The sequence below is a fragment of the Podarcis pityusensis genome, assembly GCF_964106645.2.
Source record: "Podarcis pityusensis genome assembly, chromosome: 3".
NCBI classification, from domain to species: domain Eukaryota; kingdom Metazoa; phylum Chordata; class Lepidosauria; order Squamata; family Lacertidae; genus Podarcis; species Podarcis pityusensis.
Window position 1 is genome coordinate 66,712,648 of NC_138026.1, and position 24,776 is coordinate 66,737,423.

The 24,776-nt window shown below is 40.9% G+C and overlaps 1 protein-coding gene and 1 long non-coding RNA gene across 15 annotated transcripts in view; one reads left to right on the forward strand and one right to left on the reverse strand.

Moving 5' to 3' along the window:
- The window catches only part of ESR1 (estrogen receptor 1), a 204,434-nt gene that overhangs the window by 145,805 nt on the left and 33,853 nt on the right, over positions 1 to 24,776 (forward strand). For all 9 annotated transcript variants that reach the window (XM_080998372.1, XM_080998375.1, XM_080998374.1 and 6 more), the window contains one exon: positions 14,228 to 14,560. In XM_080998372.1, the coding sequence (XP_080854498.1) occupies positions 14,228 to 14,560 (333 nt within the window). The remainder of the gene's footprint in view (positions 1 to 14,227; positions 14,561 to 24,776) is intronic.
- LOC308473130 overlaps positions 1 to 24,776 on the reverse strand; it is a 104,542-nt gene that overhangs the window by 23,450 nt on the left and 56,316 nt on the right. Inside the window, exons 2-3 of one of the 6 annotated variants that reach the window (XR_013983928.1) lie at positions 19,568 to 19,638; positions 19,172 to 19,266 (exon numbers count right to left, since the gene is read on the reverse strand). The exons of 4 other annotated variants lie outside the window; for them this stretch is intronic. This is a non-coding gene — a long non-coding RNA (uncharacterized lncRNA). The remainder of the gene's footprint in view (positions 1 to 19,171; positions 19,267 to 19,567; positions 19,639 to 24,776) is intronic. One more of the 6 variants, XR_013983929.1, reaches the window with a different exon arrangement.

A 24,776-nucleotide genomic window follows, 5' to 3' on the forward strand; every position in this document is an offset into this window, starting at 1 on the left:
CTGCCTTTTCTTTCTGAGGAATAGAAACATGACTAGCAAGAGTTTTCACCTGTGATACTTTGGTCTCTGAATTGTTATCCTTTGTCCCTGCACTCACAATGCCTAGTTATGCACCTCCCCTATTTACATTTTCATCAGTTTTATCATTGTCATCCCAAGGGCATTGCTGGGGGGGGGGGCAAAAAAGCTGCTACTTTTTAAGAAGTTTGTTGCAACCACAAATACCAGAGCATAAAAGTTTCGCAGGGTTACAAAAAATCTTGATTGACTGCTGCATTCCAAGGCCAAGTATAACAGGAACATTTCAAATTATGTAATAGGGAGAGAGAGAGCTGAATCTATCAATATAGAGCTAATCTCAAAAAGTTTACAGAACCCTTCTTTTGGAAATGTTCTGGAGGATATGTTGAGAGACAGATTTGTGTGTGGAGTTGGTGATGTTGTAATTCAAGAGCAATTACTAGCTGATTGGGAGCTGAACTGGGATCAACCTGTAAATGCGGCAACTACCATGGAAGCAGCAGGGATAAATTTACATGAGTTGCATCTTAATTTTTAAAAAGCCACCCAATATTCAGTTGCACAACCAAATCAGGCAAAAAAAAAAAAAAAGATTCTTATTTACAGGAGGAAATAGGACAGGAGGCAGCTGAGGAGATCCATGTTTACTGTGTAATAGAAAAAAATATACAGTTCAGTAATCATCCAATAGGCATGGAAATAGATAGAGGGGCTTCTGTCAATGAAGAGAGTTACGAACAATGAAAAGAAGGCTTGCATGTATTGGGCAAGACAAGAGTGAAAATAAGGACTTTAACTATTGAAAAGGCACCAACCCCACAAAATACTTAAACAAAACCTTGTGCTACTGAGCAGACAGACAAAGGGAGGGTTTCCAGGAGAAGGCTGAACACTGCAGACATGTCACTCCATTTTGACCCCAGTTAGTTTTGTCCTGTGATGCTTTATCTTGTAGATCAGGGACAATTCTGTCCCATAAAATAGATCCAGCAGCAGAAGAATGGCCAATTGATTATGCCTCCAGGGCACATTGGAAAAGGAAAGTCTAGCAATTGTATTTGGCTTAAAGAAGTTTTACCACAGCCTGCATGGGAAGCCTTTCGCCATCAAAGCAGGCCACAAACCATTGGTGGGGCTGTTTGCAGAGAAGTTTGATGACAGTGTTGGGCATTGACCCTAGCAGCTTATGAATTCAAGATCCTCTACAAGGCAGGCAGTCAACATGGCAACACCAATGTACTCAGAAGATTACTGCTTCTAGAATCAGCCCCTTCCAAAGAGTTGAATGAGACCTCTGCAAAGACATTCTTGATCAGAATGTGGAATTAACAGTATGCTATACTATTATGGAGGGCCAAGACAGTATCCTCAAGCAGAATGTTGGCCGTTCTGGACAAAGGGTGTAGACATGATCCTAGATGGTGGCTGCATCTTGTAGGGCATGGGAGTGGTGGTTTCCCCCACAAGGGCAGGAGAATGTGCCAAGGGAATTACCGTATTTTTTGCTCTATAAGACGCACAAGGCCACAAGACGCACCTAGTTTTTGGAGGAGGAGAACAAGAAAAAAAAATTATGAATCTCAGAAGCCAGAACAACAAGAGGGATCGCTGCGCAGTGAAAGCAACGATCCCTCTTGCTGTTCTGGCTTCTGGGATAGCTGCGCAGCCTGCATTCGCTCCATAAGATGCACACACATTTCCCCTTACTTTTTAGGAGGGAAAAAGTGAGTCTTATAGAGCAAAAAATATGGTACATAAGGCACACCCTGGATTTTTCTGGATGAAAGCTTCAGCTCATAGCTATGTCTGGACCTGGTGGCCACACTTGGGAAGAATGGTTAAGCCTTGTCACCGACCTCAACAGTCTCTAGACAAGGCCCCCTTGCACCAGTGGGAATGGTCAGGGCAGTCTTGGTTTCATTTGCATCTCAACTATGCTGAGCCCTGGTTAAGGGAGGTTTTTGGTTTTTTGGGGGGGATCCTCACAGATGCTTGTTTAAAGTGGTTGGAAGTGCACTCTATGAGTGTTCTGAACCTACCTGGCAGCCAGTCAGTATGTCAAGTCCAAAGTCTGAGGGTCAAGCCACACAAGCAAAGGTCAGGAAACAAAGTCCAGGGTCAATCCAAGTAGCCAAGTCCTGCAGTCAGATAACAATCCAGAGTCAAGCACTGTCCTGTAGAGGTCCAGGGGCATCCAAGCCAAGAGCCATCAACATGGGCCGTTGAGCAGACACAGCACCTCAGCTCTGCTTCCCTTTTATATTTTGCACGCTGATCACAGCATCTGGGCTTGATGAGGCATGTGACCCTCACCTGTTCCAAGCCTACTCCAGCTGAGGAATCACATCCTTCCTCCCAGAGCTAGCAAGCCCCACCTGGGCTCAGGAGCTGGGCTGTGGGCCCTTGCCTGCCTCAGCCTCCTAGAGTGCCACTCTTGCTGCTCCCTGCACCTCAGGGCCCACCATGTTCATGGAGACAGGGGCCTCTCTGGCACCGGTGGTGGGTCCTGCTGCTCTGGTTCCTGTGCATTGACCTTTGACCCCTCGCCATCCTCCATCACCCTGTGAGTACTTCCTTCCCCATCCCCTGCTCGCCTCAGTGTGTCCCAATCCCAGCTACCCTTCGCCAGGATCCTCTTCCCCATCGTTCTACCAGTTCATGACAATCAGCTCCACAGCTTTAGAAGCAAACCGTAACAAATTTTGACAGATTTTTGTTGTTGTTGTCCTGGATGGTCTGCTATTAGTAGTGAGGGCACAGTAAAATGGAGGTGCTAAGCAATAATGCAGCTCTGCAGCAGTAACTGGAATCTGCCTTCAGGCATACATTTCAGAGCACATAATGTAGGAGAGCTCTAGATAGATGCTGGGTGGTTTGTAAGAGTGGCTAGCAACATAGAAGGGTTGTGTTTATTCACTCAGGTTGAGTCTAGATAGGTGAATTAGCCTTACAACGCAGGCTCCCGGGAGACGGCGGATCTCATAACTGTTGCCACTCATTCTGCTTAATCTCTTTGCTCCTTCAGGAGGCTGCTAGGTTCAGGAGAAATGTTTGTATGCTGATTAAACAATTATCTTTTATCTCACCAATTTAGAAAGTGGTGCAGACCTCGGCAGGTAAATAGCTTAAAACGCCACACCAAGCTATGTGATGCGACAATAAGAATAAAATAAAATGTTCTCTTGAAAATAAATAAATTAAATAAATGTATTAGTGTTGTGTAAACATGTAGACTATCCTTTTAGACTGAGGGCCCTCCATATGCATTGCCTCTTACATTGTCACCTGCTTCTTCGTATGCCACTTGCACAGAGGATTATGCTCAAAAGGGCCTATGAGTTAATCAAATGTGCAATATTGGCCCAGACCTTCCAAAATTATTAATAATGACAATAATAACGACAATTTAGATTAGGAAAGACAGGCTTTAGAATGAGATAAATCAGCTTCTAAACCAGGAGATAAATGAAGAAAAAACTGTCTCTTCATCTCAAGGTTGTGGGTTTGAGCACCATCTTGGGCAAAAAGATTCCTGCATTGCAGGGGGTTGGACTAATTGACCTTCCAGTACTGCGATTATATGATTCTAACATGTTGCTATAAGGTAAAGGTAAAGGTACCCTTGCCCGTATGGGCCAGTCGTGTCCGACTCTAGGGTTGTGTGCTCATCTCACTTAAGAGGCTGGGAGCCAGCGCTGTCCACAGACACTTCCGAGTCACGTGGCCAGCGTGACAAAGCTGCTCTGTCGAGCCAGCACCAGCGCAGCACACGGAAACGCCGTTTACCTTCCCGCTATAAAGCGGTACCTATTTATCTACTTGCACTTAGGGGTGCTTTCGAACTGCTAGGTGGGCAGGAGCTGGGACCAGAAGACGGGAGCTCACCCCGCCGCGGGGATTCGAACCGCCGACCATACGATCGGCAAGTCCTAGGCACTGAGGTTTTACCCACAGCGCCACCTGCGTCCCTAACATGTTGCTATAATTTTGCCCAAAAATATACAGTGGTACCTCTGGTTACGTACTTAATTTGTTCCAGAGGTCCGTTCTTAACCTGAAACACCACTTTAGCTAATGGGGCCTCCCGCTGCTGCCGCCCGATTTCTGTTCTTATCCTGAAGCAAAGTTCTTAACCCGAGGTACTATTTCTGGGTTAGCGGAGTCTGTAACCTGAAGTGTATGTAACCTGAAGCATATGTAACCCGAGGTACCACTGTATAAACCCATAGCAAAGATTTTTATGTATTCTATAAGCTTCAGGTTACACACTCCACTAACCCAGAAGTAGTGCTTCAGGTTAAGAACTTTGCTTCAGGATAAGAACAGAAATCAAGCTCCGGCGGCGCGGCAGCAGCAGGAGGCCCCATTAGCTAAAGTGGTGCTTCAGATTAAGAACAGTTTCAGGTTAAGAACGGACCTCTGGAACAAATTAAGTACTTAACCCGAGGTACCACTGTATTTTAAAAGTATATTTGAACTACAACAGAAAGAAAATATGCATATTAGTCATAAATTAAATAATTAAATAATTGTTCTAATTATTTTAAAATCCCAGCAGTTTAAAGTAGCAGCAGAAATTAACTCCAAAAAGAAAGAAAGGGGGGGAAAAAGAGATGCTAGAAGGCAAGCATAAAATTCATGAAAACCTCATCGCAAATTAAATAAAACTAGTAAAATAAGCTCATCTAAATTAATTAAGGATGACTTTGTTAAAGTTATTAATTGGACTCAGTTTTTCCAAATTTATATTTTATTGACAGTGTGATCCTGTATATCCATTGAGATAAATGGGGCTGTATCCTAGGGGTTATATTATATTGGAACCTGGTTATAGGATTGGTACCTGTACTGAGTAGACATATACATAGGGTTGTACTGGTAGGTGTGAGTTTTAGGACACAGTTTCACAAAGGCTGGAATCCTAAACACACACTGACAATTGTGTAAGTACCATTGAACCCAATGTGACTTGTGCCAGAGTAGACATGATAGAATTGCACTGCAAAGGAAGAAGTAGTAGTTGCAGCTGAAATACTGCATTAATAACTTCAGCAATAGTTTTCTCAAAATGTACTGCTGTAGCACACTACATTGCATGGGTATAAAACTGGCATTGGAGCTTGACAGTGCCAACACTTTCCTGCCCCATAACTGTAATATAAAAGATTGAACGCTGACATTTATTATCTCTTGGGCCAAATCCCTCACAATAACTTTCACATAAAGTGCACTGTGGGCGGCTACTGAAAAAAAAATTCCTTCCACCTCCCACTGGGAATCCCAGCCAGATGGGTAGAGTATTAATAAAAGTATTATTATTACTACTACTACTATTATTATTATCATCATCATCATCATCATTATTATCACTACTGCTACTACTACTACCACTACTACTTGGACTGACCTAGCATAGACACTTGTAGATTGGCTCTTGTTTTAATCCTGCAGCTGGCTTCTACAGAGGATTACATGTGCAGAACAAAGGTAGCATATGTCCAGTGCCCTTCAGAACACAGAATAGCAAAATTTATCAATTTGTAAAGTGTGAGTGACAGGTAGTCATCCCATTTAGCGTACACAGGAAACAGTACTCTGTGCATGTTGCCTTCTGTAACCTATATTGTCTTCAGTCCCATCCATGTCAAACATGAACAAAAATGAAAATACATACTGGGCTACCTGATATTTTAGGTAGTATAGAGCGCATGGTAGTTTTGGGAAATAGTTTTTGAGGGGGGGAAAGATATATCCCATGGTGCTTCAGCCAAAATATTCCGCTTCAGGCACAAACACACATCGAGTAGCAATATTTGGATCAATGCACAAACACAGCTGGAGGGAGGGAAATTTAAGATTGAGGCTTCTTAAAAATGGTTTCCTTGTGTGCTTTATGCTCTAAACAGCACAATGAAAAGTTGATTTATAAGCCTGCGTCACATTGACTGGCTTGTGCCAGACCAGACAATTTGAGATCAAATTGATGGCTGAAAGATTCTTTTAGAAGGCTGCAGTTGGTAATTTTTATATTCCCCTCCCCCATGACTTATATATTTGTCCACTTGACATATATAGAGGATAGGAAGAAAATATCTTACATTTTTGCAAGAAAGTACTTGTGTTCTGCACCACCTAGAATCCAGACAAGTGCATGCGTAACAGATTGTGAATCTCACTTTGGATTTCCCCATTAGGTTTGTTACTAGATGTTTGGGGAGTAGGGCTACAGGTACATGGTCGTTTTTGTGCCAGCCAACCTGGCTTGCTCCCCCCCCCCCCAAGTATTTATTTTGAAACAAATATTAGATTACTCTATGCAGGCAATAATTGAAACGTGTAATTTGAGGTGTCGGTAATGCATTATGTTGCCTTATTCTACAATATAAGATTTGTCGAGACCAGATCTTTATGTAGATATATTAAATATGGGAGGGACTATACCTCAGAACATCTGCAAGAACAGTACAGCCAATGGAAATTCCAGATTCCACTTAGAGCCAAGTAAGTTTTGTGCCACCTAGTGACTAAACTGTATAAGAACACTGTCCACAAACACTGGGTTCCTCTTAAGTTTTATTGTTAGTAGATCCATCGAAATCAATCAACATGTCTATGTTAGGTCCATTACTTTTAGTAGGTCTCAGTAAAACCCATTCTTTGCTTGGCCCCTCTTCAGCTGGGGGGGGGGGGGGCTTCCATTAGTCAAGGGCAGATGCTATGATGCAGGAGGGTCTGGGACTATATCCTATTCTCCAAGAGAATAAAAGGGTGCCTATTGGAAGCAGAACTCAATGCTGTCACATTGTAAGCTGCTTTCAGAACTAAAAAGCCATTTCCCTTCCCCGGGGAAATGGAGTTGCGGGCTGGACATGATCCTGCCCCATGCACGGGGGTGTAGCTAGCCCCCGCGTCTTAGGGAGTCCCCCCCCTGCACCCTAGGCTGACCAGTCCGGTTGGCCAGGGGGCGTGGCACACAGCATTTAAACTGCCCGCATGCGGGAACTTGCTCCTTTTTTCTGGTTCCTGCTCGCGCAGTTCTCCCTCCCTCCCTAAGATTAGGCTCTTAAACCTTTGACCTTGCTATGGACCTCGGTTGGTCGCCTGTTGAAGGGGCCTGGTAGGAATTGTTTCCACTTGACAAATTGGTACCAGCCATTTGGTTTTCTTGCCTACCTTGTAGCAAATTGTTACAACTTTGTAAGGTTTGGCGGTTAGGCATTGGAGTATTCGGTTGGAGGTGAAGGGAGGTAGTGACCATCACCTACTCCTCCTATTTCAAGGGTATTCCTATTTCAAGGAATCTGGGGGGCGTGGCCCCATCCAAAGCCCAGGTGGGGGCTAGGGCCATGGCACGACTCCTGTCAGTGACCCTGGGGGAGTTCCTAGTTGATTTGCATCACAGGGCTCCCCCTACTGGTGGTTAACCCTTCTGAGACTTCCTGCAGGCGGGCAGGAGTCAGATATACCGTATTTTTTGCACCATAACACTCACTTTTTTCCTCCTAGAAAGTAAGGGGAAATGTCTGTGCGTGTTATGGAGGGAATGCCTACGGGTGGCATGCCTACGGATTTTCCTCCTCTAAAAACTACGTGCGTGTTATGGTCAGGTGCATGTTATAGAGCGAAAAATACGGTAGTTGGTTCGGTTCTAGTGCCTAAGCCAATACCACTCACATTCTGTAACCAATAAAGTTGTGACCTTTTCAGCTCAGCCCATTAACCAAAATTTTGGTGTCAAGTGTCCTTATTCCAACATAGGGGGAGGGTTCGAGGCCTTGCCACGCAATGAGTTTTTCAGAGTTCTTGTCCACTGCTTCCAGGCACCCCTGCATAATACCACCCAGAGGGCTTTCCTGATCTGAGGGGTACCTTGATAATAGAACTGAGCATGATTCTCCCACTCCTCGTGTTCCTTTTAACCTTGCCAATGCCAACAACTTCAAATGAATCTGAGGGAATTGTTTTTGTGTTGCTGCCAGGCTCAGGCACTCAGTTGAGATTCCTGCATTGCAGGGAGTTGGACTAGATTTCCCCTCAGGGTCCTTTCCAACTCTATAATTCTATGACTTTATGATAAAAAAAGTGAGCATAGAAATAAGGAAGATTATTTATTGCCTCTACACTGACTGGCAGGAGCTCTTCCGGGGTTTCATACAAGAGTGTATTACAGCCCTGCCAGGAGATGCCAAGGACAGAACCTGGGACTGGCTGCATGCCTTTGCTACACATTGTGTGGCAGGGAAGAAGATATAGCACCACAGCACTGTAAGTAATACAGATGACTGAGCAACTCTATGATAGATTTCCACATGAATTTATTTTCACTTGCTGCCTATATTAGGCCTCTGTCATTTATCAAAGCCCTCACAAGTCTATAAGATAAAGTGACCCACTAAAATAATGTCATTCATTCATTCATTCATTCATTCAATAATTCATTTATTGAGTGACTACCTGTCCTTCACCAAAAAGTCTTATGTTTTAGCCATATTTTGCTTGTATTTGTTTTTAAATTGTGTATGTGTTTCCCACCCTGGGCTCCATCAGGAGGAAAGGCAGGGTGTAAATTCAATAAATAATAGTAATAATAACAGTGCAAACATTCAACTAAAATAGAAATACATAGCTGGACAATTATATTGATTGAATGAAGTTCTGAAGCAGGAATTAAATAATTTTGGATTTTTCAGCATGTGGTAAATGCCTGTCACTTGAAAAATCTATCGAGTGAAAAATTTCACTTGAACAAGATAGCTGTCTGAAAGGATCTTTTCTTTGAGTCCTGCAGCTGTCTCCTAAATGTTAGATGGAAACCTGTAATAGAAGATGTCTTCCCCACACCTATCTCTGCTCTTAGTATAGGAGAAAAAGTGGCAGCTGGTCACATCTCCGTTCACCCTTGTCTTCTCATGGCTTTATACAGATGTTATTTTCTTCAAATGGCCCTTTTCTTTTTTGGCACCATCATTTATATAATAAATATACTTGGAAAGTTTCTGATAAATACAGATGTATAGTCTTCAGAAACTTTTATTATTTATTTATGTAGCATGGTCAGTACGCAGGTTGCCTTACACAGCATAAAAGGGCAGATTCCCTTCCTTGTTATCATTCATTTCTACATATTCAAAATTAGGCTGCTCTTGCATCCACTAAATATGATTTTTCATGGGCTAATGGTGCTAGGAATATGATGTATACACAAAAAGTATCAGGTGTAATGACAATTATTATACTACAAACCAACAACACCAAAAACTGGTCAATTTTACTAGAATAGGTATATAACCTCATAAACCTACTGTCAGGGAACTGCCATCGGAAGGAAGGGAGGTGGAAGGGCTCACACAGGTTGGGAGAGATTCAGCAGCTGAAGAGGGAACCAGTAGGGGGAGAAGAGCTGAGCTGAGGGAAAGTGAGCAGGAGGGATGGCTCCGAGACACTTCCAGCGAAAACAGTGGGGAGGTTTCAGGACCTCCTGTAGGGACACCCACTCCTCGCCGGAAACTGTCACGCAGAGAGTCCAGAAGACGTGTTTCCGTTAAGGAGCTTTTATGTTGGAAGCGATTCCGAAAGCAACCACTGTCGGAATCTGCAAGCGACTGACAGAGCCATGTTTAAGGGGCTCCGTTACAGACAGAGGTTTGCAAACTTGACCAAACTCTGAGGGACTTGGATTTTACGCACAAGCAGCTCATCGTCCCATCACACCTACTAAACAATAAGCAAACTAAAGTGCAGTCTGCATAACCAAGTCTGGAGATACTCATAAACATAGAATGAACTAATGTCTCTCTCTTTACTGTACTGGTTGTGTATGCAGTAAGTATTACATTACACAGCTGGAGCAAACAAATTGTTCTTCAAATAGCCGTTCACTGGATGCACAAAGCCACATATGTAGGAGCGGTAGCGAGAAAGCATTCTTCAAATAGTCATTTGCTGGAAGCGCTAAGCGATATATGTATGTGCGGTTGCAGGAAAACAACTCCTCACTACTCCCATGGTGAAAATGGTACAAATAGTCAAATGGAACCAAATAGAGACCTGTTCTCTGCATATTATCCAGGTTTCGCAGCAAGCTTCATTAGTCAATAGTGCTAAATAATACAAAATGGCATTCCTGTTACAATAAATGAAAGACCATAAAATATATGCAATACCATCTTATGTTGTGTCTTACTTAATCACTCAACATGGTTCTCTCAAGACAGAAGATCATACGAAATGCTCACAGTCACAGTGAATATGGTAACAAACATTTAAATACATTACAGATGCATGGAATCAATCATCACATTTGTACATTGTTAAAGGTACAGTAACGCTTCTCTGTTACTGCTAAACAAACAAAGGCACAAAAATTAATTTATATATAACATCCAAGGTCAAATTCGGTATTCAAACCTTTTGGAAACAAGATTCCTAATTGAAATATTAATTTGTACTTTTTTTGTAACAAGGCTCTTCGTACATCAACAGATCTAAAGGGTAGCTTTTTAAAAGTCCACAGAATGAAAAAACTCAGGTCATTTTCAGTGTGAGCCTCTTGCTGGAAATGCTGGACTAACGGGGCGTCTAGACAAGCATTGCGTATTTTGGACCTGTGCTCAGAAATGCTGGTCCTGGTTGCACGAGTAGTACTACCTACATGTAGAATATGATCCCTGGAGGCATCTTTTCTATCTGTTCAAAAAGAACTCACTTTTTTTTGTTATTGTCCCTGTCTCCATTTCCGTATTTATTTTTTCTTTTCAGTGAGGCAATTTTCTCTTTTATGGCCCATCTTCAATTGAGTGCATTTTAGTGGGTACTTAGTATTTTTTTTGGTTTGGTTTGGTTTTGCTTGAGAGCAAGTGATTTAACTTTAAATGTGAATGGTTTTGGCTAGGTATGGCTTCTGCTGTAACAAAGCTCAGGTTGTTATATCAGTTCTACAGTTGCCTTGTTGCAGAACACAGAACGCTGTTGGCTTGAATGGAAAGTAAAATGGAACAAACCCAATGAGCAAAGGATATGATTGGAGGAAGGGGGTAGCACAAATGGCATGCTGCTATTGTTTTTGTAGATGAATAATCAGGGGTGATGGGAATTGTAGTCCCACAACATCTGGAGTGTGACTTCTTCCCCAACTCTAGCCAAGCTTTTAAAGCAAAGCATTTGTTTTACACTGGGCAAATAGTTGCTTCTGTGCCATTCATCCAATAGCTTTAATCACAGAAGATGAAGATTTAAATATTTTAAGAGTAGCAAAATTACCATCTATAACATTTATTTATTTTTATTTTGGACTTTTTATTTTTTGTGATGAGCTTTGGTAACATTTTTATTGTAGTAGTTAAAATTTGTATCTACTTACAGGAAACAAATAATGTATTGTTTGTGAGTTTTGAATAATTCTGAATCGATTCAGTTCATTTTCTGGTTTTTCTTTTGTTTTTTATTGTATTTTGAATTCCAGCGCTGTGTTTTTGTATAGGAGTCATATATGAACCTTCTAGCTTCATAGTCAGCTAAGTTCTAACATAGCTTTTAGGCTTTGGTTAACACTTAGCTCCAAAAGTGAATCATTCAAATGGTAGCCTAGTAGATCCCCCCCCCCCCCCCTTTTAGGAATTTGTATCTTGTCTGCTGCTCATGTTATATTCCTTTTTTTTGTACCGGGTACTCATGATAAAATTTGATAAGCAGAAAAAAATGGAGGCATTCAAGGTTCTTTCCCCCCAAAGAGAAAAGTGCACTTACTCCCTTTTTGTTCAAGAGAATTAATAATGATCTCTCTTTGTTTCTTCTCCTTCTATGGGATAAGAGCTAGTAAGAAAAAAAACCTATAAATCTCTTATGAGCAGTGATGCATCTACAGATTTAAAAATACCTTTGTCTCTGTAGGTCAGAACATTTCTAGCTGCTGATGTAAGAAAGACGGAATGCATAAAATTAATCTTTTTTAAATTCTCAGTTCTAGTGCCCATAGCTGTCTTGAGGAAATTTCTGTCAAGTGGATAAGTATTTGCAACTTGATGTTTGGAAGAATATACTGGGAGATAAATGAGCCAAAGACATTTATACTGTAAGGAATAGTTGGTTTTCTTGTCAGAGATGAGTAATTAGATGCTGGTTCCCAAAATACAGGCTGATACATGTACATGGAGTTTCACACCAAGTTTCAAGGATGCTGTGGCAGTCAAGAGCCAGCCTTGATGGGCCTTGCCATTCCCATCCCACCCAGGTGCTGACACTAGGCTTGTTGTCACTGCCACCACCATCTGCCTCTTTCTGCCTGTGGCTCCATTGACTCTAGCTGCACCACTGATTAGATGAATAAATTGGCATTGGAGAGAATTGGCCCCAGAGTTCAGAACCTCATAATAGCATCAGGTTCTGCATATGCAGGCTTTCTAACTCAGTTCAAAAGAGAAGATTGCCCATATGTCCATCCTTTTGTGTGCAGAACAGCTTTGTCCATTTAAATGTTAAATCATGGTTTAATGCTCTATTGATGTGATTCCACGAGCCTGAGCAAAGTGTCAGGCTCACACGTTCCCTTCTTTCACCCCCAGTCTGCTACTTGGCCAGCTTTTCATCAAGCAATGATTAGTTTTAAAAGACACCTTCATCATCCATGGTTTGAAGTTGGTTTGTTTAGAAAACTAACCAGTGTTTGTTGTAAACCAGGATCTCGGGTTCATACATAATGTTAAGATGAGATCCTTTGAAAGTGAAAGTAAAACACAACAGAAGTTATCCTGACCGTGCAAGAAGAGGGGACGGGGAGCTAGGGAACCTTCAAACCTGACATTTTGCTCTGGCTCATGGAGCTCATTCATACAAGAAATAGCTTAGTGTTTCTTGTAAACTAGGCCAATAGCCATGACAAATCTATAAAAGTTGTATTTTAGCTGCTTGGAGTTCTAAGATAGCCCACAAATGTTTAAACACATAAACAAGAAGTCAGACATGCACATCGTTTTTAAACAATCACATGATTCTTCAGAGTAAAGACACATGCAATTAGTAACTGACATAATGCAGGATACAGACAATTTACAAGGCAAATAACTATGTGAAAATTCTTGCCCTTCATTCATATGCTTGCCTATTCTGTTTTCATAGACCAAACCAGTATCATATTAATTGCGAGCCATGTGGCAGAATTCAAGAAGCTTCTGATTGTGTTGTCCCTATTAGTTTGCTAGTTAGATTTGTCGGATGGTAAAGTTTTGCCACAAGTTTTGCTGTTTCTGATGATAGGCTTCTTCAGGCATGTTGTCTTTAAAATAAAGGATCAGGTGGCAAGTGTGGATTTGCAGAACCTCTTTACCTGGAAACAATTATTTGAAAAGTTGGAAAGTTGACAACGTGCATAAATTGCAATTAAATAATCCAACTTTTTTAAATTCATTCAATTACATGTCACTCAATACATAGAGATATTCACATGTAGAACAGTTCTTTCCAACCTTAGAATACATTTTTTTCAGAAGAGATATAGGTGGAAGCAGCACCACAAACTTCAAGCCTCATTGTCAGATTTAAACTGAAACCTTTAAGTCAATATTTATTGGCTTGGGATTGATTAAATTATTAGAGTGTTTTGTACAGAGTGAAGTCAATGCTTAAACAGAGACGTCCACCCACACCTTGCCTTTTATGCGGTAATTACAGTTTCCCAGGTGGCAGACCGTTTGTTTGAAACTTCCATCAAGCAGTGGCTCTTTTTATCCTTTTCTTTTTCATCGCATTGGTACATTGCTAGTAGTATGCCAAACATTTCTTCTGCAGTTTTCCTTGGCTATTCTCCATCAATTAATGTGAAAACAAATTACATTCAAGAATGATGAAAGGCAAAGGAATCTTTTGGTGAAATTTTGGTGGAGTTTTTGTTGTTGTTGTTGCATTTCTCTTCATTTGTTAGATTTTCAAGTAAAAATAAATAAATAAATAAGAAAGAAAGAAAAATAAGGGAGAAGGAAAAAATAAAAGACAATAAAATAAAGAAAATAATGATGATGATGTATAAACAATACTACTACTATTAAAAATTATTTCCCATTCATTCACAGTGTAGCTTAGTGCATAGCATGGCTTACCCTAGGGCAGAAAATTGGATTCATTGGCATTTGCATAATTCCCAGCCTGGCTATTGAATAGTGCTGTGTTCAAAAAAGAGGGAATTATATTAACTGAATTTTTATATTCCCTCTAGGAATTCGGAAGGACCGCAGAGGAGGCCGTATAATGAAGCACAAACGCCAAAAAGAGGAACAAGACAACAAGAATTCGGGGATTGTTGCCGAGAGAAGGAGCCCAAATCTCTGGCCAAGTCCTTTGATGATCAAGCATAACAAAAAGAACAGTCCAGCCCTGTCCCTGACTGCAGATCAGATGGTCAGTGCCTTACTAGAGGCTGAACCACCTGTTGTCTATTCAGAATATGACCCTGGCAGGCCTTTCAATGAAGCTTCTATGATGACACTGTTGACCAACCTGGCTGACAGAGAACTGGTGCATATGATCAACTGGGCCAAAAGAGTTCCAGGTAAGAATATTAGCAACGGATGTTTGAACAGCTGTTCATACCTCAAGACAAACTGTTGACTAGATTCTGCTTATGCAAATGTGTCTGAAAGTTTGGAGAAACATTACTTCTTTTCTCCGTTCACCCACACAATTATCTCACTATATTCAGTGGCATTAACTTGTTCTTTTCTAGAATTGCTATAGCTGGTATAAGCAGAAAGGTTTGACAAAGAAATAGTTGCCAGTTTCTGTTTGATGATCTCATGGATGACATAATATGTAATCATGGCAGTTCATAGTAGCATGAAATGTTTGTTCCCACATCTTCAGGCTAAATTTGGGCTATTCTATCTTAACTAAAAGTGATTTAAGGTCTATAAAAAGGTACCATATTGCAAAGCCCGAAGTATTGATTTATACAACTGATGTGCAGCAGAATGTGCAAAACTAAGGAATGGCTGGAACACTTGGTTTATCACTGTAGGCCAACACTGTCCTCGTATAATCAAATAACACCTGAGCTTTCAGCCACTAGCCAAGAACTAGATATGATCTATCCCTGTGCACAATTTCATTTTTTTATTTTTTCCAGCTTTTTCCATCCAGCCTTGTACTCTCAAGATGTTTTCGACCACAGTTTCCATCACCTGTGCTTACTGGAAATAATGGGAGTTGGAATTCATACAACTCCCTTATGACTTATAGAACAATAAAACAATGATAAAACCACAATTGACATGATATCAAACAATTAAGAACACATCTGCATAAAATGTAAAAACAGACTATTCTGTTCAAAGATGATGCATGCTTCTGAAGAAAGTCTGGATCGTTAACAAAAATACGAAAAGTACATAGAGATTTAGCTGAAATAGTAATTGTATCTATCATGAGGTTTTGTGGGTTACCAAGGGCCAAACTAGATGTGATTTTGATGTTGCACTGTGAATTCATTTATTTAAAATCTAAATAGCTGACATGCTGCCCTCCCTCCCCCAAAGCCAGACTGGGACCGAGGTGTGCGAAAGGGAGCCTTAACCCTTTGCCCCCACTCTGGTCCTGATTGTAATATCCACCCCAATTTACCTGCTTTGCAAATTGGGAAGGAAGCTCTTGCAAGGCACCAAGGAGAACATGCCTTTGATTGTGCATGGCTGGTGCAGGAAGGGACCCAATTTGAATCTGCAGTGCAGCAGATTCTCCCGTTCCACATTGACTATGTAAGCTTTTTCCTTAATCTACTCTGTAACTCCAAACTGCTTGAAGCAAAAAACATCATGTCAAGTTTAGACCTGTGTGCATGTTCACACAAAAGAAAGTTCTGTTGAACTCCTAAATAATGATTGCAAGCATAGAGACTTGCTTGTGAGTAAACAGGGATGAAATTGTACAGTTAGTGATAATTATATTTTTACTGTCCTGAATCAATCATAACCTATAAAATGGAATGCTACTGTAGGCCATATCCATTATCCTGGTGATACTATAACCATTAACTGTGCAAAATGTCACCCCTCACTTAATATGTAAGGTAGGCAGGCATGCTTAATGTGATGGTTAGTTAGCTGACAATTGTGGTTAGACACTGAGGTAACAGAAGTAGTAGCTAATAGTACAGATACTGGGAAAGGCAGGGTTGATATTTTTTCCTTTTTTAATAAGAAGGTTGAAGTGGTTGGCATTGCTTTTAGTGGGCTGGGTTAATGATTTACACCCAGTACAGTAGCTGCATTATTTAATGATCCTAAAATGGTATATTGGGCATGCAGGCTTTGATGTTTCAAGATGATTCATGGTGCTATGGTTATTTTGTGGTTTCCTGAAGCTTAAAAGATAAATACTTGGCACTGTATTTTTGTTTTAATGCCACTGAAGTTGCTGGCTTTCTTAAGGCATTGTTTTCTCATTTGACCTTAAAAGACTGTTTGTTAAATTAGGAACACTCTGTGAAGGACCAACAATAGGCACATTTCTTCTTCTTCTTCTTCTTCTTCTTCTTCTTCTTCTTCTCCTCCTCCTCCTCCTCCTCCTCCTCCTCCTCCTCCTCCTCCTCCTTCTCTCTCTCTCCCTCTCTCTCCCTTACACCAAAATTCTTGGTTAATTTTGTGAAATTTATTTTCACAAATAGAAAATAAGAGATAATCCACACCATTCAAGTGTAATTATCTTCCATATACTGCTGAAAATATTATTGTTTGAAATTTAATCAGTCTCCCAAGTTCTGACCCAAGTGTGTAATTGCTTCCGCGCATGTCCAGACGCCAGAAATTGTGCCTGTGCAGAAGTGATTTTTGGCATCTGGACATGCGCAGACGTGATTTCCAGTATCTAAGCGTGCGCAGACACAATTTCCGGCACCGCTCGATGAGTTCCTGTGCCGCGCTGCGCTGGTTTAGCACAGTGCGCGGGGGACTCGCCAAGCGGGCAGCTCGGTTCAGGGGTGGCTTGTGAGCCAGTAAAACGGTCTTCATTGGACCCCAGGTCTAAACCACCTACAGAGGGAGATGGCAAAGCATGTATTGCAGCTACAGTTTTAAGACTTCTCTTATTTCATCTTGTCCGCTCTCTCTTAGCCTTCCTTCTGTGCTGGGATGCTCTTAAACCTGCAACTCTCCAGGGCAAATCATGGTCTCTAAAGAACTGACAGATAAACATTGGGGTAGTTTAGTTATTTCAGGGTGCAACACTGAATAAACATGTTTTTGTGTGTGAAGGTGTTTCCCCTTCTCCAATTCATGTTTAACCTTTATTCTCATGTTCTCCATTTTTCTTTCTCATATTCCAATGCTTAGGTATCTCTCTCCATTATGACAATTTCATTTGTGGTCTACATTTTACATTTCTTCTCAGTACTGTTCCCCGCCGCCCCCCGTATTGAAAATCTTGAGTCTAGGTTTCATTCACATTGGGGTGGCTGAGCTGTGACCCTCCAAATGTTGCTAGACTCCCCTCATTTGCCCTCAGACAGTGTAGCCAGTAGTCAGGGATGATGGTGGTGGTTTTATTTATTTATTTATTTATTTATTTACATACATACATGCTGCCCACCTGACTGGGTTGCCCCAGCTACTCTTGGCAGCTTCCAACAAATTAAAGCATCAAACACAGTAAAACGTCTAACTTTAAAAATTTACCTATACAGGACAGGGCTGCCTTCAGATTTCTTCTAAAAGTCAGATAGCTGTTGATTTTCCTTTGTAGGTAGTTGTAATCAAACAACATCTGGAGGGCCACAGTTTATAGTCACTGTTGCCTTGTATCTTTAGTTTTTCTGCTGTTCTGAGATTCATTTATTGTAGGAGCCGCCAACCTTTTTGGGCCCATAGACACATTTATAAGCAGGAGAAATTGCTATGAGCACCACACATTCTACAACTAAGCACATACCATATCCTGTTATGTTGGCTGCAACAGAATGCTCATGCATTCATATTTGGGACCCGCCTTCTAATTCTGGGGTGCCAGACATTGAATTTAGCATTTTAAAAATATAAACCATGTTAAAATATAATCCAGGATGGCTTCCAGATGAGGTAATTGCCTGGAGAGATGAACCATTAAAAGAGCACAAAGAAATGGGTGGTGCCCCATTAAGAAGGCCATTTACAGAGAAACTCTGGGCCAACAGCAAATGGAGAAAACCCCTCCATGGGGTAAGAAATAGCAGAGGAAAAGGCAAGAGTTTTCAGGTTGTATATATGTGTAAATAAACCATATACAGTGGTACCTTGGGTTAAGTACTTAATTCGTTCCGGAGGTCTGTTATTAACCTGAAACTGATCTTAACCTGAAGCAACACTTTAGCTAATGGGGCCTCCCGCTGCCGCCGGAGCACGATTTCTGTTCTCATCCTGAAGCAAAGTTCTTAACCCGAGGTACTATTTCTGGGTTAGCGGAGTCTGTAACCTGAAACGTCTGTAACCTGAAGCGTATGTAACCTGAGGTACCACTGTATCATAAAGACACCATGGACTTCACTGCACCTCCTGGTCCAAAAGGACACACAGACCTTCTCCAGTCTTCAGAGACTGGCTGGAGGTGAGGAGGCAGAAAAGCGTCCTCCTTTTCTTCCAGCAATGGCAGTTTTAATCTGAAATCTCAGGCTCAGTACTGCGCCCAGAGCTCAGAAACTGCTCACATTAATGAAATTCACTGTCACAAAACGCACCTGGAACAATGGGAGTTTCGGACGCTGGTAACAATATATTGTTTAAACACTGAATTGTATCTGTATTTACCAATGAGACTGGTGAGAAATAAAGCCATTTGAAGGGTGTAGAAGAAAGAGAGAACAGGAAACATCAGCCACTGTAGGCAGAGTCCATTTATAATGTAAAGTAAGACAAGGTGGAATTGCTGATGCATTTAATGAGACCATAGTGAAAGGAACATTTGGGCACAGTGAGAGGCTATGTACCTGAGAAGTATTTATGTTTGTACAAATACACTGAATTTATTTCTGTCCAAAATAAGCAGTGAAAGTGTAAGCAGAATTACTGCTTTCTGTCAACATCCTCCAATTGTACAGGCTGGGGCTGTGAAATACTGAGTTAATATCTAACTTGCAGAAGCTGTTTCAGCACACATGAAGATAAATTTACTGTCTTTTCAGTCAAAGTTGCATACTCACTCTAGCTTTCCCACTGTCTAGGAAGCTGTAGTCTACGTTTACATCTACTTGGGTTTTCAAAGACTTGTTTTGAGGCATTTCACTCCACCATGGTGCTATTTAAAATAAATTCAAAATAGGTAACAGTACTACTACTAGGACCAACATCTCTGAGTATAAATATGTGCAGTGTTTTGTGTTATACAGAATTCCTCTACCCAATAAATCCCCTATCAGCTGAATGCTTGCACAACTACAAGTGATCCTAATAAGAGATAGCAGATTATCTATGTTTTACCCAGGCAACATACTCCAAGACCAGCTCCTTCAGGGCCAAATGGTTTAACAAAGGTGTGACCTAGAACGGCTAAGGATACTTCTTACTGATGGGAGTCATGACTACCCTGGTTAGCTTACCCTTATATGAAATGGATGATGAATGCATGAAGCAAACTCCTCCTGTCCTTGTGGGATCTCCCTGTGTTGTCCTGGGGGGGGGGGATCTAAATCATTCAGGAATCCTCCACAAGTAGAGTAGGGCTCCTCCACTTCAGACCTTTCCTCTCAAATTCATGGAGAGGGACTGGAAAAGGCAGCTCCTTTACCTTCACAGATTGTTTCACCCTATAGGAAAGCCTGAAGTGTGCGAGTGTGTTTGTAACTTTGGATGCTCCTGAGGAGTGTAATGGCACTCGCCAATTTAGAATGGGAAATAGAATACCTCTTCTAAAGTGGTTGTGAATTTATTGGAAACACATTATTAATAATTTGGAAGGTCTTTTATGAATTTGATTTGAAGATAAAATATAATAGCATTCCTAGTTATCTGTTACCACAACTCTTCACTGTTATTTGTACAACTGCGCACTGGGTGGACAATATTTACTGCCATATGGAAGTGGGAGGGAAGGTGCAGGATATCATGAGGTTACCTAGGCAGATGTAACAGTGAGGAGAAGGAGGAAATAGAGTGTCATTTCAGTGGAAAACAAGCATTTAAGATTTGAACCTTATCCTGCAATATGCCAGTGTTCAGTGCTTCAGTTCCTGTATATTTTTCATGCAAAACATTGTATCTCATTAAAGAGATACAGATCATCTTACAATAGGACAGAAGGCATTGTAATGAACTTTAATGAGAGATGTTAATGTTTTGCTTCTCTTAAATAAGATAATGCATTTGTTTGGGTGACAAAATATGCAAATTATTTGTAGAGCTTTCTGGAGGAATAAGGATTTGCTCTCTCTCTCTCTGAATGTTTCACTGAAAGCTAATTATCTGGAAGTCTTTCTTTAAAAACAACAGCAGCTATGAAATATCCTCAAACACAGTAGGATGGAAAGTCTGAAACTATGTAGATTTAAGTGTTTGTTTCCTTGAAAGTAAGTCATGCGGTGTCCAGTTGGATATGCTTCCAGTTAATTTCACATAGAATTGCATCTTTCATTTTAGCTTTCTGTTGGCTCAATTTTATAAGACACGCACAACAGCTCATTAGATTGGGCAGTAGACTCATAAAGACTGACTATTGGGAAGAGATGCTCTGCTGCTATTTTCCTTTTTCTCCGACACTCCTGTCGGAGGCATTTAATGAGGCATTGGCTTAAGTAAGAATGAGGAAGGCCTTTTTCCATTCCTCCCAAGCACCTGATTGTTTAATGTCCTATAGACATCTCTGAACTATAGGAATCAAAGGCTATGGATCCTCATGACATATACTTACAGATTGTAGCCTTAATGTATGTACACATGGACATTAATGAGCATTATGTACCACTGTACCAGATCTCCTTTACTATTCTGCATATTAGTTGCAATCACATTAAAACAGCTTCCTACCATATCTCAGCCATATATTTGAGTTTCCTATTTGAAGACACCATAAAAGATGCATTTAGGTTAGCACATTTCCAAACCTGGGTCTGTTAGAGCTCAGCCTAACACTCAGTTTGACAGGCGACCATCAGTTACTGTGGTATATGACTTTCAGGGAACTGCACCACAACACTAGCCAGCAGTGAGGGGTCCTTCCCATAGAAATAGGACACCTTTGAGGGACAGGCCATTGCTCAGTGGATGAACACATGTAGCATTTCTACTTACCAATTTCAGGCCTTGTATTCAAAATGCCTACCTCCTGCCTCTAGTCGCTTCCTTCTCTAGCTTGAACCTGCTCTAGCTTGCTGTAGCCCCAAGTTACTCCACTCCCATCCCCACTTCCTGCAGTCTCCCTGCAGCATGGAACTTGCTCCTGGAATGGATTTTTAACCCCTGATTGCTTGCTTACTCAGATCTTTCTCAGATCTCTACATTACCCTGGTACCAAGGGTATCTTTTACTGGAAGCTCTATTGCTTCACTGAGGAATCACTGTCAACCAATTTCCTTGCATTGCCAATCTTGTCCCTTCTTTACTTTGTGTGACAGTGCTCCACCACAGTTGATAAAGATGGTGCTTTAGGTATGGTGCAGGCCCATTCTACTGCACCAGAGCAACCTTGCAGGATGGCACTGTACACCACAGAGTTTGACACTTGGGTGTTGCAGCAATACTTAATTTCCATACAAAAGACTTACTGACTGGCACAGAGAACTATGCTGCTCTTGGTTTAGATGTAGATTTACAATTTTTTTTTTAAAGAAATAAGTGATCTTATGGCCTGATATGAGAACATTTCATTGAATTTTTTAAGAAATTATCTGTTTCCTGGTGGATTAATTTTGTCTCTTAACCATTTACATTCTCAAAATTTCAGGTCACTTGTTGCATTTTATTTTATTTTAGAACATTCTATTACTCTTTTTCTCAGAAATCTTCCTTTTGCCCCTACATTCCAGCCACAGAGTAAACCACTTGTTTGTTTTGCTTCTTTCTGGATTTGTCCATAAATGAACTTGAAAGCCTCACGCCATCTCCTTTCCATTTGGAGTTTGTACTCTGCATGCAGCTGAACTCAGGTTAAGTACAGAAATTAGAAGAAGGGTTTTTTCTCTCTCAAACTCGTGACACTGATCCCAGGCAGATTGCCCTGAAAGGCTCAACACCTACAATAGTTAAGGCCAAACTAGATGCATGGATGTATGTGCATATCTTTTAATATTTTAATTCACTTATTATCAATTGCTTTTTCAGGTAAATTACTTGTTGAGAAAAGTAGAAAACAAGTTAGGTTGCAATTCTAGCCTCTTTACTGGGAAGTTAGCCCCATTGAATTCAATAAGACTTACTTCCGAGTAGATATGGCTAGAATTCCATATTATGTTTTGTGGGTTGCATCCAACTAAGTTATACTCAGAGTAGATCCATTAATGTGATGTCTATTCACTTCAATGGGTCTACTCTGAGTATGACTAATGTTGAATATAACCCTTTGTGGACATTGGGAGGGCAGATGATCATCTCCCCCCATCCCCCCCCTTAAACTTTGACAAGTAGGAGGGACAACCCACCTGCAAAGTCCCTTTTGGCCAAGCCTTCACGACATCTGATGTCATATATGACTTCAAGTGTGGGTCAGGTGGGCATGGCTTTCCAGAAACACCCTCATAGGCCAAATTGGGAGCCTGATAGACTGGACTAAGCCCTCAGGATATAGGTTCCCACCCCTCGTGTGCATTACTTAGAATATGTTGACAGTGCCTATCATTTCAGTATGTATGTTCTTATGTTATATATGTTTAATAGTTTGATTACCTTTGCATTTGAGGCAAAAATATTAGTTAATAGTATAGTCGCACCTTGGTTTTTGAACAGCTTAGTTTCCAAATGTTTTGGCTCCCAAACGGCACAAACCCAGAAGTGACTGTACTCATTTGCAAACTATTTTCGGAAGCCGAACATCTGGGGCTTCCATGGCTTCTGATTGACTGCAGGAGCTGCGCTTTGGTTTTCAAAAGTTTTGGAAGTCGAACAGACTTCCAGAACGGATTCTGTTTGACTTCCAAGGTACAACTGTACTGGTATTAACTGTGACAAATGTGAAGGGATAGATCACGCATAGGCCAACTCAGCCCTCCAGATGTTTTGGGACTACAACTCCCATGATCCCTAGCTAACAGGACCAGTGGTCAGGGAAGATGGGAATTGTAATCCCAAAACATAAGGAGGGCCGAGTTTGCCTACAGTTGGTAGACGATAGATAGATAGATAGATAGATAGATAGATAGATATCAATATATTATCCAACCAGAGGAACTGTTTCATGCACATAATTCAATGATCATTTAGCCTGCCATAATTTCTTTGAGAAATTTGGCTGCTTGAGATTTGGCAGGCACATGTACTTTCAGTGTATCTCATTATTTAACAAAGAAGCAGTTCTCAGTTGAAAGAGCTCAAACTTGTTAGGTGAGTGATGTGTTTTCTGGGAACATGCTGCTCATTAACTGGTTATGATTCTCCAGAAAGCCTAGTGAATACAAATGGTCAGCTGCATTCCAACTTCAAAATCTCCCCATAATATATTCCTTTGCGCTCTCAGATTGTGACACTCCCACACAGCAGTTAAAAGTATTCATGCTATTGCAGTTGTTAAGGGAAATTGCTATAATTTATTTTGCTGCCCCCTTTCTCCTTTCCTTGATGTCTTGCACATAGCCCTGGAGGGGACAGATGGGAGAAGCAGGACTCTGTTTAGCTTTATGATAAATTTTTCCCAGGCACATCATCCAAATAATGGGTGGGAGATTTGATATTTTAATAAAGATTGCAATGAGATTCTCTTGAAAAAATAATTTTCTGCAGACAAAATAATATTTAAATCTTACCCTTACATACTAATGCTTTAGAGGCTTAATCTCACTTACCGTATTTTTTGCTCTATAAGACTAGGTAAGTGGATTCTGCTTTCAGTGCTGCAGGCAAGACAACGAAATTAGTTCTAGAATGTAGAAATGGAAGGAAGTACATCTATGTCTGTGAGTACATTCACCTGCCCATTTCCCCATGAATAAGCTGTTGGAATTCTTCAAACTTGAGCTATATGGAGACATTAAAATGGGTGCAGGTGCCTCTGCCAAAGACCAATTCTGTTTTCTAATGACTTAAAAGAATTACCAGTATCTGAAGAAGTGTGCATGCACATGAAAGCTCATACCAATAACAGACTTAGTCTCTAAGGTGCTACTGGAAGGATTTTTTTTATTATTTAGTTCTGAAGATATAGTTCATTTATTTGGTACAGCACAGTATGTTCTCAGCAGCTTCTATTTGTAGATGAAGCACTGTCAGATTCAAGTTCATTTTAGATTTAGCAGATTCTGTTCTCCGTAGCCTTTTCTGAAAGGAATCCGTTTCTGTGTTTGTTTAATATGTTGGCATGCCTGATATGATTGCTGATCATCTCAAAGATAAGAACATTCCTTATTTTAAAAAGAGAGAAACTCACTGAAATGCTGTCTTCAGTTTGTTTTCCCCATTATTTTAGGCTGGGTTTAAATTTCACATTAAAGCTTAGTTAAAAAGAAACTATGGTTTCATGCGAACAAGGACTGTAGTGTGCTCATGCACACTGCTCATCAATCTCTACTTTAATCCTCCCCTGCTCCTACTATTGTCTCAACAGGGAGGAAATAAACCTGAGGCTGACTTTATATCATACGTGAACCAGTGCTTGTTTTGCTTCAA